Raw genomic sequence first — 12,704 nt, 5'->3', positions numbered from 1 at the left:
CCGAGCCCGCTCTGGGACCACTGCAGTCCAGACCACCCCACTGAATCTTGGTGGGCTGTGGCCAAACTGCAGTCTTTACCCCTTTTCTACAGAGTGCAGGACCCACGGCGACACATTCGACAGGTGTGGCCACGCCGGGAAAAAATCTACCAAGGGAATCAGCCTCTCGAGGCTGACCTCGGGTGTTCTTTGAATACCGTTCTCGACCCCCTGAAGCGGCTGCCTGGCAGGGAGAGGTCGTGCACGATTTTCGGTGTGCGAACGCCATCGCTGCCTGCCTGAAACAGTCGGGGCGGACGAGGTAGCGCGCGGACGCTGGAAACAGATGTGGCCCAAAGCGTCATTGACGGCGGGATTACCACATCGATTTCCAGAGGGCTCCGCAAAGAAAACAGCCTCAGCCGCTTCTCCCCAGAGGGGACAGCCCTCAGAGGTCCTACCACGTCTCCTTGGTGACCCGGAGAGACAAATCTGTCGCTCTGCGGAGCTCAGCCACATCCTCGGGTGTGGGTCCCTCGCCCTCATCCAAGTCTTTTAACAGGTCGGCCTGGTATGCCTGCAACAATGCCATGGTATGCAGACATGCACCAGCCCGACCTGCCGCCATACAGTATATGCCCTGCCCATCATCTGAACTGTTCACTACTATAATGTATCTCTACACGGCTTGGTGGGCAGCACCAGGGAAGACGCCGCATCGGGAGAAAGATAACTGGCCAAAGCCTCCCCCACCCGCGGCATCCTCCCATAGCAATTCTCTCCCACCCCCATGATATTACTATAATCCAACACTGTTGGATTAGAGAGGCGAGAGAAGTGTGGTCTGTTCCACGACTTACACAACTCGTTGTGCAAGTCTGGAAAAAATGGCAAACCCCGGTGTTGTGGTTGTGCTCTGTGCTGCAGGAAGCGCTCATCAAGCTTACTTTTAACTACTGTCGCTTCCTGCTTTTCTGATGGCCAGTTTATGTTTAATCTGGCCACCGCACGAGTCACAACCTCAACGAGCTCCTCATAAGCGGGCACGTGAGGTGACGAGTGAGCCTCAATGTCACCCGCCTCGATGCTGATCACATCTACCTCCTCAGATGCAGACAGCTCAAGCATCGGACCCTCTCCTCATGCAGAAGAAGCCACATCGTGGGCTTCTGCACGGGGAGGAAGGGCATCAGAACTGTCTGATGATGATTGGGAAAGTGCCTCAGTAGTCCCAATCTCACCAGCCAGTTTCCGTTGCAATCCCCACGATCTAAGCCGCCGCGCGGCCTCGGCGGACGCGGGACCCGAACCGTGGGGAGCGCGAGCCTGACCGGCCTTGTCAAACACGGCCAGGCGGGAGCGCAGCACTCTGATGGGGAGTGCTTCACAATGCTCACAGTATACCGAGCGTGCTGTGCTCCCAAACAGATCACACACACTGAGTGCGTGTCCCCACCCGTGAGATAACGAGGGCAGGGGTACACACACTTCCTGAACTGTTCACTCGTCATTCTCATTCAAAAGATTTAAATTAAACACAGTCTCTCGTCTCATACACACACACACACACACACACACACAGAGCATTTGCTGAAGAGCGAAAGGCTAGTGCTATTGTGATGCGGCGTCCCTTTATACTTCCGGGTATGCCGTCACTTACTACCTTTGAGATAACCTTTGCTTCGAGACCGGGAGTTCTTCTGTACCGCCTCCAAAGTTACGATCTGTGATTTTTTATCTCTGTCTCTAACTGGGCCAGAATGAGCCAGTCTGAGGTATATAATTGTGGAGGTGTATAAGTCGGCTGTAAAAGCCTGACTGACTGTGGGGAGGGTAAACTATCTTGACAGCATCCCTTTGCCAAATAAGCTAATTACTTCAATTCAACAACTTTATTTGTCCCCAGTAACACAATTACTGAGCATAAATAAAATCATACATAAAATCATTCTGTGCGGAGGACGTGAGCCACATTGCTCCTTACCGATGTATTGACCACGCCATTGAAGTATGGGGGTCTGCGAGCGAATTTGAGTGAGTAACTTCATTTCACCATTTTCAGAACCTATTCTGACTTATCAGGAATGGCCTCCCAAGCCTTGGCCCGAGTACAGGGAAGAGGAAAAGTGCACTTTTAAGTATTTCTGTGTTTTATTTTTTTCGCTATAACAGCAGTCAATTGCAAGGGTGCGTGAACAGCCGGAACTGAAAAGGGTGTTGGGAGGGAAACATACCTTTTTGCAGGGTATGTTGCAGGGTACCTTTTTCCTCTTCTCTTATTTTTTTTATGAATGTGGCTTCCGTGGGCATGGCCCCGGCAAGTAACACACTCCGAAGAGCGTGGCCAAAGCCTTAGAACAAATGCCAGTGAAAAGAAGCTCTTTTTAGCAAGAAATGTGATATAAGTCTCAGCTGATAATCACAAGGGGAGCATCATACTTCGCTGTACTCAGGTAAGTGTAGTCAGCCTTGTGCTCACTCTCACAGAGAGTGAGATACATGGGAAAAGACCAGCATGAGCTCTCTAGTTGTGTTCATTCAGCCCCGAAGCCCCATTGCTTCGTTATCTCATTATTAAAAGAAAGAGGGCATTGAAGAATGAGGGGAGGAGTCGTTTTCTTTTAGAGAAAGCAGTCCGTGAATGCAGCTAGGCCCGTGTCCACCTCGGTTCCGCAAGCCTGTGGCTTTGCCTTGACCCACCAGAGCTATGGTGTCACCCTGTGTCTATACCTCTCCTTGGCTCCACTTAAGTCAGTCAGGCTCCTTTCTCCATCCTGGCTCATCCCTCCATCGGGTTCGGCTGTGGGCCTTCATTCTAATGGCTGTGCTCTGGGGTCACTGGTTTTTGCTCTACTATAAAAACACATGTTTTCCTCCCTCAGTTAAGGTTTAGTTGTTGTTGATGGTGCAATATAATTGGCCATCAGTGATGTTTTGGTCCAATCTGATCTTTTGCCTGTGCCACATAAAGGTGTCCCACAGTGTGCTATGAGGTGTGTTTATTAGCAAGATATTAAGTTTGACCCTGAATATAGTTACAGCAAAAAAAAGAATAAAAGATACAAATGAAATAGACTGCTTTCATTTTTCAGGTAGGTCTAACATTCAGGTAAGAAACTAAATTAAAAAAAAAAACAGAAGTAGAATAATTCAAATTAAAATAACATTGGATAATGTTTTTTGTAAAAAAAATAAATAAATAGCTTCATATGAAACCATTAAAGTTACACAAGTTGATCAGTCAAGAGCAGTGTGATCGTTTGTCTTTTTGTAGTTTGACTTTGACTAACAAATAACTGCTGTCCCTTTAAGAACTGCCGCACTCATGGATCTTGACCGCTGTTCCTGTTACTCATTCTTAATTTCTTCCTGAACTGTTTATGACTGTGTTTACATTAATACCTTTCAAGATATGCATTTTGTGAGGGTTTTTTTTGTGTATTTGACAAATAATAAGCTGGAAATAGAAGCAAATGTTTGCACTTGTTTGTCAGAGGCGGCTGTATAACGTTGTCTGTGTGTGTGAGCGCGACATCCGCGGGGATTAGTAGAATTATGCAATCCTGCACGAAATTCAGACCGTTCACAAACTAATACTAACACTAACATGCTGTCATGAGGACAAGTCCAGCAGGACGCACGTTCGCCGTGTTCAGAGGGTTAACCGGGCTGAGTGAGAATATGCGGTGCGTGTCAACTCACTGACGTTCGGTCGGTCAGAGAGGAGAGTGCAGCTGTGATCGATACTTTAGAAACTGAGTAGGCTATCGTATCTTTTCAGATATTTCAGTATCGATATTTTTGACAACACTAGTTGCACTGAGCCGACCCAGGCTTTTTAAAAGTGAAATAAATCCATACTTCAGAGAGCCCCGTGCCCCATGGCTAAAAGAACAAGCGGGCGCGCACGCACCGGAAATCAGGTGGCCATGGAAACCAAAACTTGATCGGAACCGAAAACAAATTTTCTAAGCGATTCCAAAGGCATCGTTATTTTTAAAACGGTTCCAAGTTAGAACCGGTTCGCGATGCCCAACCCTACTAATGAATGTAACAAAAAACCTTTCAGTTACACTGTAATTTTGAATGGCTATAAGTTTAAAATTGGTGGGTAAATATTTGAGACATATCTGTTTCTTTGTTACCGGCCTTCATGCATATTCATAAAAATATGCCATTGAACAAATATTTCAAATTTACTGTCTTTTTTTTTTTTTTTTTTTTGCCTTTTGTATTTATTGCATTGCATAGTGTATGTTCAGGGATGACAGATTGGTAAGCAGATATGCAACTGGATGAAACTTTTTATACTTTGCGGTAAAAGTGGAGCGCCTATTGATTTTGTCCTATCAGTGTGGCTCTCCTGAAAAAAAGAGCAAAGTCCACTGATTTAGAGGATTAATATTGGAGACAGTTGATGGATGAACATAGTTAAATAGCCAAATTAATGAACACAATCATGACACAGTAAAAAGTCTCCATTCCTTTAAAGTCTCTCAATGAGTAAATGTCTTATCATGCAACATAACACAATTTAAATCTCTTTTGAGGGGTATGTGTGTGTATAACCTATGGAATGGCTTTTGATTGTCAGTCATAAAAACCTTGAAATTAAACAATGACAGCTACCACAGTAGCAAATACCACAAAAAGGAAATGAGCTCTGTTCCACTATGGGAGAGTCGCATAGACACAAGGGAGCATAAGACAGTATATTAAGAGCGCATATGTGCCAGGCTTTTATTTCTCTAACATACAAGACATTTATCTGTGGAAAAATATATATATGTTTTCTTTTTTTCATGAGCAGTGGCATTAACAATGATTTTGCTTCACATCAGTGTTATATTTATTACCTTAGTTTTGTCAACATAATTTGTACAATACTGTATGATAAACAGTTTTATTTAGCATGAAGAATCTTTCTGCAGAAAATATTTCTTTCACAGACTTCAAACTAATTGGTTTCTACAGCCTAGGAGAATGGAGGCCTTTTTTGTTTATCCCTTTCTTTCTGTTGTTTTTATTGGCAATCACAGCAAATTCTATTCTTATATATTTAATCAAAACTCACAAGTCTCTGCATTCTCCTATGTATGTTTTAATAGGTGTTATGTCAGTGTTAGATTTGATCTTGCCAGTAATTTTTGTACCTAAAATGCTTCTTAGCTTTTTATTTAACTTGAGTGAGATTTCTTTGACAGGTTGTTTGATACAAATGTTTGGCATTCATTTTGTTGGAGCATTTCAGTCGACTTTGCTTTTGTGGATGGCAATTGATCGTTACTTTGCAATTTGCAAACCTCTTTATTACCATAAACATATGGAAATTTCTAATTTTTTAAAATTTGTTTTTCTTCCCTTAATCAGAAATGGATTACTGGTGGTCATTGTGGTCTCTCTGGCTGGAAGACTGTCATTTTGTAGAAATACAATTGATCACTGCTTATGTGAGCACATGGCACTGGTTCAATTAGCATGTGGAGATATATCTGTTAATAATATTGTAGGACTTATGTCTACTTTTCTTATCCCAATTGCAGATTTTATTCTCATTACTGTTTCTTATGTTGTCATTTTCTCCTCTGTGTTTAGATCTGGAAAGGCTCATTTAAAGGCTATTAATACCTGCATTACTCACATAATTGTTATGACACTTAGCTTGACTTCTGCCTTGATTGCCTTTCTGTCATACAGAATAAGAAATAATGTTTCTTCTGACAACCGTGTATTTATGAGTATAATATACATTCTGTTTCCAAGTTGTTTTAACCCAATAATCTATGGATGGAGAACAAAAGAAATAAGGCAAACATTTTACAAGTTTATAAAGAATGGAAAGGTCTTGCCTTTTTTAAATAAGTGAATGGCTATTATAAATGAATGCATAATACAAAGTGAAATGTGACCTTAATACAATGAGCTTGTATATGTAAAGCACATATATAAAGAACATCCATTCAGGCTTCTTTCCCCCCCAACTGATTACACACAAACAGTTTTTAAAGTGTTTTTCAAGACATTAAGTGGTCATTGAAAGGCCAGGAAACATCATTGAGCAACTTTTTTGTCTGTGGACATTTGAGACAAACATTGCTTTAAAATTTGCACTGCTCATCAACACCAAAACATCATTCCAGTTATGAAGAATGTTAAAAGAATCATCTTGGTTTAGCACTGCCTCAGGATGTGGACACTTTGCAAGGACTGAAGGGACAATGGATTCAAAAGTGTTTCAAAGGGTGGAAAGTTTGAAGGAGAAAAATATTTTTTCATGACATGAAGCTTCAGGTAATATAACAAGACCCAAGTAAATCCTTAAGCACACAAGTAAATCAACTAAAGAATGGTTTAAATATAAGAAAACATGCATGTGTTTTGAGGGTATTAGTTGTTAAATTTTCCATCCTGCACTTGGAATAATTACTCACTGTATTCAATAAAAAAATATACAAATGATTATTGCGTTATTAGAAAATTAAGCAAACGTGTTATTAAAGTTTTTTGTGTGTGTGTTTTCATATTATTTTATTTTATTGTGTGTTAAATTAATATCAAAGAGTAATCCATATAGAAGTCCAGATAATAGGTTCATAATGAAGATGCATCCATTTCTTTTTCAATATAAAACTAATACAAAAACAAAACTTTGGTAACACAATTTTTCTTTTTTATTATTTTAAATTGTCGTTGCACTGTCAGTTTGTAAAACCTTTTAAAATTGGGAACTTCAGCAACAAGTGGCAAAAACAGGGAGAAAGCTAAATAACATCCAAATCACAATTATAGACAAACACAATCTGACTCAACTGATTACACACAAACAGTTTTTCAAAATGCTGTTGAAGACATTAAAGGGGGGGTGAAATGCTGTTTCATGCATACTGATCTTTTTACACTGTTAAAGACTTGGAATCCCATACTAAACATAGACAAAGTTTCAAAAGTTAAGGTGGACGTTTGATGGGAGTATTTCTTTGTCAAAAATACTACTTCCGGTTAGTCATAAGTTTCGGCAAGTTTTTTGAGATCATGCGTCCCCTTTGACGTTAATGGGGGCGGAATTTCCTTGTATGGGCCTTACGGACAATTCTACCGGAAGCGCGTGAGAGAGAGAGCGAGGGAGAGAGCGAAAGCAACAGCCTACGCCCATCAAAGCGCTGGCTTGTAGGATGCTGGACAGGTGACAATTACACATAGCACATAACAATGTCATCAAAAAGTGCGTTTTTGGTTGCCAGACCAAGACAGTCCTGCACAGATTCGCCAAAAACCCCGCGTTAAGGCAACAGTGGATGTAATTTGCTTTTCCGGATCAGCAACTGAGTTGCGCGAATGTTTATATCTGTTCGCTGCATTTCGGTGCCGACTGTTTCATAAACAAGGCCCAGCTTGACGCCGGCTTTTCCCAATCGCCTAATGCTGAAGGATGGAGCAGTCCCAACGTTAGAACGGTGAGTGAGACTGCTTCAAATGTCTGTGTTTTTTTTAGTCCGCTTACTGTCTACACAAACCACGCGTAAACACACAAACACACGTGCACAACTGCACTTCCCACATGTACACCTTCAAAGACAAAAATACGACGATATAATTCAAGTATAAATATGTAAATAACACAAGCCGCTAAGCATATTATATAGTTAGTGTATAACTTGTAACTTACCACATACAGACGTCCTGCTCTAGTCGTTTTTGCTGCTGCTCCTGTTCAACTGCAGCCTCTGGGTCTGATTCCGGATCATAGATGTATGGCTGTATCTGATTAAAAGCCATATTTTTATTTTGAATAAAGTTTTTTTCCCGCTGTTAGGGATGACGCACTCGACTCAACACACAGCGCGCTGCTGCACACGTCATTATTTAGCTCCGCTCACACGACACGCCCCCACCCGCTCTGCTTTTTTCGGAAAGACTCGGAACAGCGCATCTTTCTTATATAATTATTAAAAAAATAAAGACTTTTCGGAGATATGCAGGATGCAATGCTACTCTATAGGTACTCAAGATTGACATGACACTGACTGAAACTGAGTGTTTCACCCCCCCTTTAAGTGTATACTGTTCTGTCATTAATGAATAACTACACAGGAACAAATTAGTAAAGTCATATCAACATTCTAGTAACTACTATTAACTAACAATAAACTCGGATTAACAAATTATTAAGTAATAGTGCTCATTTGAATGAGGCAGGTCACTTTTAGCTAATCAATAACTACTATTGTTTTCATACCTCTGAACTTCTAAGAACTACAGGTTCATAATTAACATGCATTATTTGGATCAGTAAAGTGACGATCATGGTAATCCACTAGTAATGACTCATTTTATCCAAAACCGGTCCCTTACAAAAACCTCAAAAGCTTATAGTGATTTCAGTTAACACTTCAGCAAAAAATAATAATTTTGCTTATGCAAAAGGTCAGCAGCAAGTACCAAAAGTATCCAAGGTCAGCACCAAGTACATTGGTCAATAAAGTGAGATTAAATGCATACCAATATTTGTTTTATGTAACATATTTAATTATTGGTGGTTTGCATAGTATTCTGATTTTGCATTTGACTGATTTTATTCATTTTAAGGAATACTGAATAATTTTTTTCTGTAAGTGAGATGAGATACAATATCCATCATGTTTACACACAATGTCTGCAATTACGATTTTTCTGAGCTGTCATTCAATGAATGGGAAAAAGTAACTTGCGTGTGTGACCGGTCTCCACTCTGCGTTGTGTAGGGTGGTAAATGAACGAGACTGGTCAACGGGAATCACTCATGCCATATTTTATTTTGCCTGCATGAATAAAATGAAATTTGATCAAGCTGGAATCTGTGGCCTTCTTTCACAAGTTTGCCTCTCTTCAGTCGCATTTACCGCGAACTCAGATACATTTAACACTTAATTTCTCTCACATAATGAAATCAATAGTGCTAACATATTTCATAAAAAAAGAAAGCATTTGACATGAATTTAACAATAACAAGAACATGAGTGAAAACATACCTGCATGAATAAAATGAAATTTGATCAAGCTGGAATCTGTGGCCTTCTTTCACAAGTTTGCCTGTTAGTGAAAGGCATTATTTTAGCCACAGAATTAGCCTGCTTGTGCTTAATGAATACTCTCCAAAAATACTTGTCACCTAATGACCAACGTTAAATAAAATAAATCAGGTCCCAGCCAGAGAAACAAAACAGACAGTCAATGTGTGGGTACAACAAATAGTCTTTATTGGGACAGCAAGCACTACTAGAAACAGTGTTACTTAAAGGAAAAAAAGTCAACTACAATGATGTCTCTGAAGCTGTTTGGGAAGAGGTTAAAGTTCGGTGACTTTGCAGCAGGTCGCTCCAACGATCCTCCCTCCAACAGAAGTCAAACAGACACGTCCAGAAGATCACGGCAGTCGTCCGACCCACAGGAGAAAGTTATGGCACTCAGCAACAAACCGCAAATGCTGTGGGAGATCCCGGTGTCACCGAGACAGTCTTCACAGCAACACTGGGCCCAGGAGCCCAAGATGGATAATCCAGAGGCTAGAAGAGAGCACCAAGAATGACCACTAACGTCACAGATAGCAGGTCACACTTACGCTGTAGTACGATAAAATATAATTACGGCCCTTCAGGGAGCATTAGAGAGCGTTGAGGAAGGTTCGAGGGTTAGAGAGCGTTGAGGGAGGATCGAGGATAGCCACAGTCTTCGGGACAATGCCAGCCACTGGAACCATCAGATAGGTATTGCTGAGGCTAAAAACAAGTGATCATCATGAACACCAACACCACAGAAAATGGACCCCCATTCACAATATGTGGTAATAAAATATAATTACGGCCCTTTAGGCAACATTAGAGAGCGTTGAGAAAGGTTTGAGGCTTTAGAGAGCGTTGTGGGAATCCAGCTGCAGTATACCGGTGGTCAACCAAAGATGCCTGGGAACTTGGGCTTCATGTGCAGAGCAGGAAAGTGCACTCAACACAAAATGGCAGCAGATCAGCAGTCACCAGTCCCCACTCTGTTCCAGAGAACCAGTTTTTATCTCGTTCAAACTAAGCATGGCCGGCTGTTAGACAATTAGTCGCTAATTGCCATTATCAGCAGCCAATGCAGATGCAACAATAAAGTTACTCAGTCACAGGAAGTGTCATCCAAATATGGGCAGGAAGGTGGAGCATGGTGGCAAGTACTTATGAATTAATTAAGTTGCATTAGCAGGGGAGGAAGCACAGTCCAAATATGGGCATAGTAATAAAACAGGAAATAGGTTGCCAGGTTTGTCCATGAATAAATGTCTAAAAAGGGCCAAGCAGGGCAAATTAAGAAATAAAACCCACTACAAATTTGATGCACAGTACATAACTACTACAATTCAGAGTGCCAATATATTAATGCACACAGTAAACACCATCACACAACACTGCACACAATAAGGCCCAAATGTCTCTGATTAAAAACAAACAAAAATACTGAGTCAACCTATGACATTTCCCCCCCACTTTTCTAATGGTCGTCCCGACATTATCTATATGTGCCCATACCTGGTTGGGGGCTGCCCCCTGGTGGATCTTTGTGACCGCCTTACTGCCCCACTTGTTGGACTCACAGGGAGGCTTGGCAGACAGGGCACGGTTTCAGGTGATATTATTCGCTCCGATTCACCCATCAGTTCTTCGTTCAGCAGGCTTGGGTTCTGTCGTGTTGGGTCTACTCCACTAGCTGCAGTCAGCAGATCTCTCTCTGTATTTGGTATAACTGAAGTGTTGGTGGTGGGCATACGGCCAGTAAGCTGTTGCTGATGGATGAGTGGAGTGACCATGATCGGATACCAGGACATGCCCTGTGGTCGGCTTGTAGATGGTTCCTCTTCTGAGGGCTCCTCTCTTGGCATGTTAACGGGGCAACAGCGCAGGTTATTGCGGTGAATGGTCTTAGGGGGGCCTTCATGACCTTCTGGGTGAATTACATAGACCGGTCGATCGGCTCGAGGTCGGGCTACCACCACCCAAACATCCGGACCCCAACGCGGTGCCAGCTTGCCCTTTGCACGCCTGCGGAAATTCCTTAGGAGGACTCGTTCCCCTGGCAGAAGCGTATCCACTTTAGCCCGGCGGTTATACCTTTGCTGGTCCTTTTGTTGCTGCCTCTCGGCATTTGCCTTCACCACGTTGTAGGCTTGTGTCAGAGTTCTGTAGTGGTGCTTCACCCAATCCGACAAAGAATATCTTGGTATGGCAGGGGATGAGGATACGACCCAGTCTACTGGGAGGCGTGCATGTCGACCGAAAACAACAAAATGAGGGGTCATACCAGTGGAGCCATGGGTGGAATTATTATAAGCCTGCAGTAATGCAGGGAGACTCTGTGGCCAGTGGTTCTGATCGGCTTCCGAAAGAGAACTAAGGAGAGACAGCAAAGTTTGATTAAATCTCTCGCATGCACCGTTACCTTGAGGATGGTAAGGGGTGGTTCGGGACTGTTTACATCCATACAACTGGCACAATTGTTCCATTACAGCTGACTGAAAGGCCCCCCCACGGTCAGAGAGGATCCTTTCTGGGCACCCCACCACCTGGATCACGGCACTGTACAGGGCTTTGGCAGTAGTGGTTGCAGACTGGTCCTTGGTGGGTACTGCGAAGGCATACTTAGAGAAGAGGTCAGTCATGACTAAGATATACGGGAAAGGGTCCCCGGGTCTTCCCAGAGACAGATAGTCTATTCCCAATACCTCAAAGGGGTAAGATGTAGAAATAGGTGCCAGGGGAGCTCTTACCTCAGGTCCAGGCTTCTGCCGGAGACAACGAGGACAGGCCGCCGTCCAAGTCTCCACGCTCTTCAGCATGCTGGGCCAATAGAACCGTCTCCTCAGAACTGACCAGACCTTCTCTGCTCCCTGATGGCCCAAGTTCTCATGATATTGTTGCCATAGCCCTCGTGCTTCCTGCTCCGGGATCAACACTTGCCAGTATACCTCACCAGTCCTTGGGTCTGTGCATCGGCGTTTCATTTGATTGCCACGGATTACAATACGTTCCCACTCACGCAGGAGTCGCCTTACATATTGGGGAGCCCCTCTTTGTTCATGAGGTGGTGGAAGTTTGTTTACAGATTTCCAGGTCCAGAGGAGCTGTAGCCCTGGGTCCTGAAATTGGCAATTATACCACCCGTCCAGAGTCTGGTGAATGTCCTCCACAGGATGGACCGCATCAGCTGGTTCAGTCACCACCCTTACCGCAGCTTCGACGCACTCGCCTGGCAACCTGGAGAGGGCATCAGCATTTTTATTAGTACTACCAGGGCGAAACTTGATGGTATACTGATAGTTGGCCAGCTGGTTCACCCAACGTTGTTCCACGGCTCCCAGGTTGGCAGTGGCTAAGTTTACCAGTGGACTATTGTCTGTAAAAACATCAATGGTGGCCCCCCACAGATAATCCTTAAACTTCTCGGTAATGGCCCATTTCAGAGCCAAAAGTTCAAGTTTAAATGAGCTGTAATTTTGGTCATTTCTTTCTGAGAGGTGCAGACTCCGACTGGCAAAAGCTATGACTCTTTCTTGTCCATCCTGCTCTTGGGCAAGTACTGCTCCCAAGCCCTCCAGGCTGGCATCAGTAAACAGTCTAAAAGGCAGAGAGAAGTCAGCGTATGCAAGAACTGGGGCACATACCAAGGCTTTTTTGAGCCTGTCAAATGAATCCTGGCAAGTCTCGGTCCAATTC

The 12,704-nt window shown here is 43.1% G+C and overlaps 1 protein-coding gene across 1 annotated transcript; it reads left to right on the top strand.

The window, feature by feature from the left end:
- Positions 1-4,885: 4,885 nt before the first annotated feature.
- On the top strand, positions 4,886-5,845 carry LOC137084463 (olfactory receptor 52E8-like). Its single transcript, XM_067450731.1, has one exon. It carries the CDS (start codon positions 4,892-4,894, stop codon positions 5,843-5,845), a length of 954 nt encoding a protein of 317 aa, XP_067306832.1. The 5' UTR covers positions 4,886-4,891.
- The last annotated feature ends 6,859 nt before the right edge of the window (positions 5,846-12,704 follow it).

The sequence above is a fragment of the Pseudorasbora parva genome, chromosome 8, assembly GCF_024679245.1.
Source record: "Pseudorasbora parva isolate DD20220531a chromosome 8, ASM2467924v1, whole genome shotgun sequence".
Taxonomy (NCBI): domain Eukaryota; kingdom Metazoa; phylum Chordata; class Actinopteri; order Cypriniformes; family Gobionidae; genus Pseudorasbora; species Pseudorasbora parva.
Note: the sequence above shows the minus strand (reverse complement) of the source record. Positions and strands in the feature narration are given on the sequence as shown.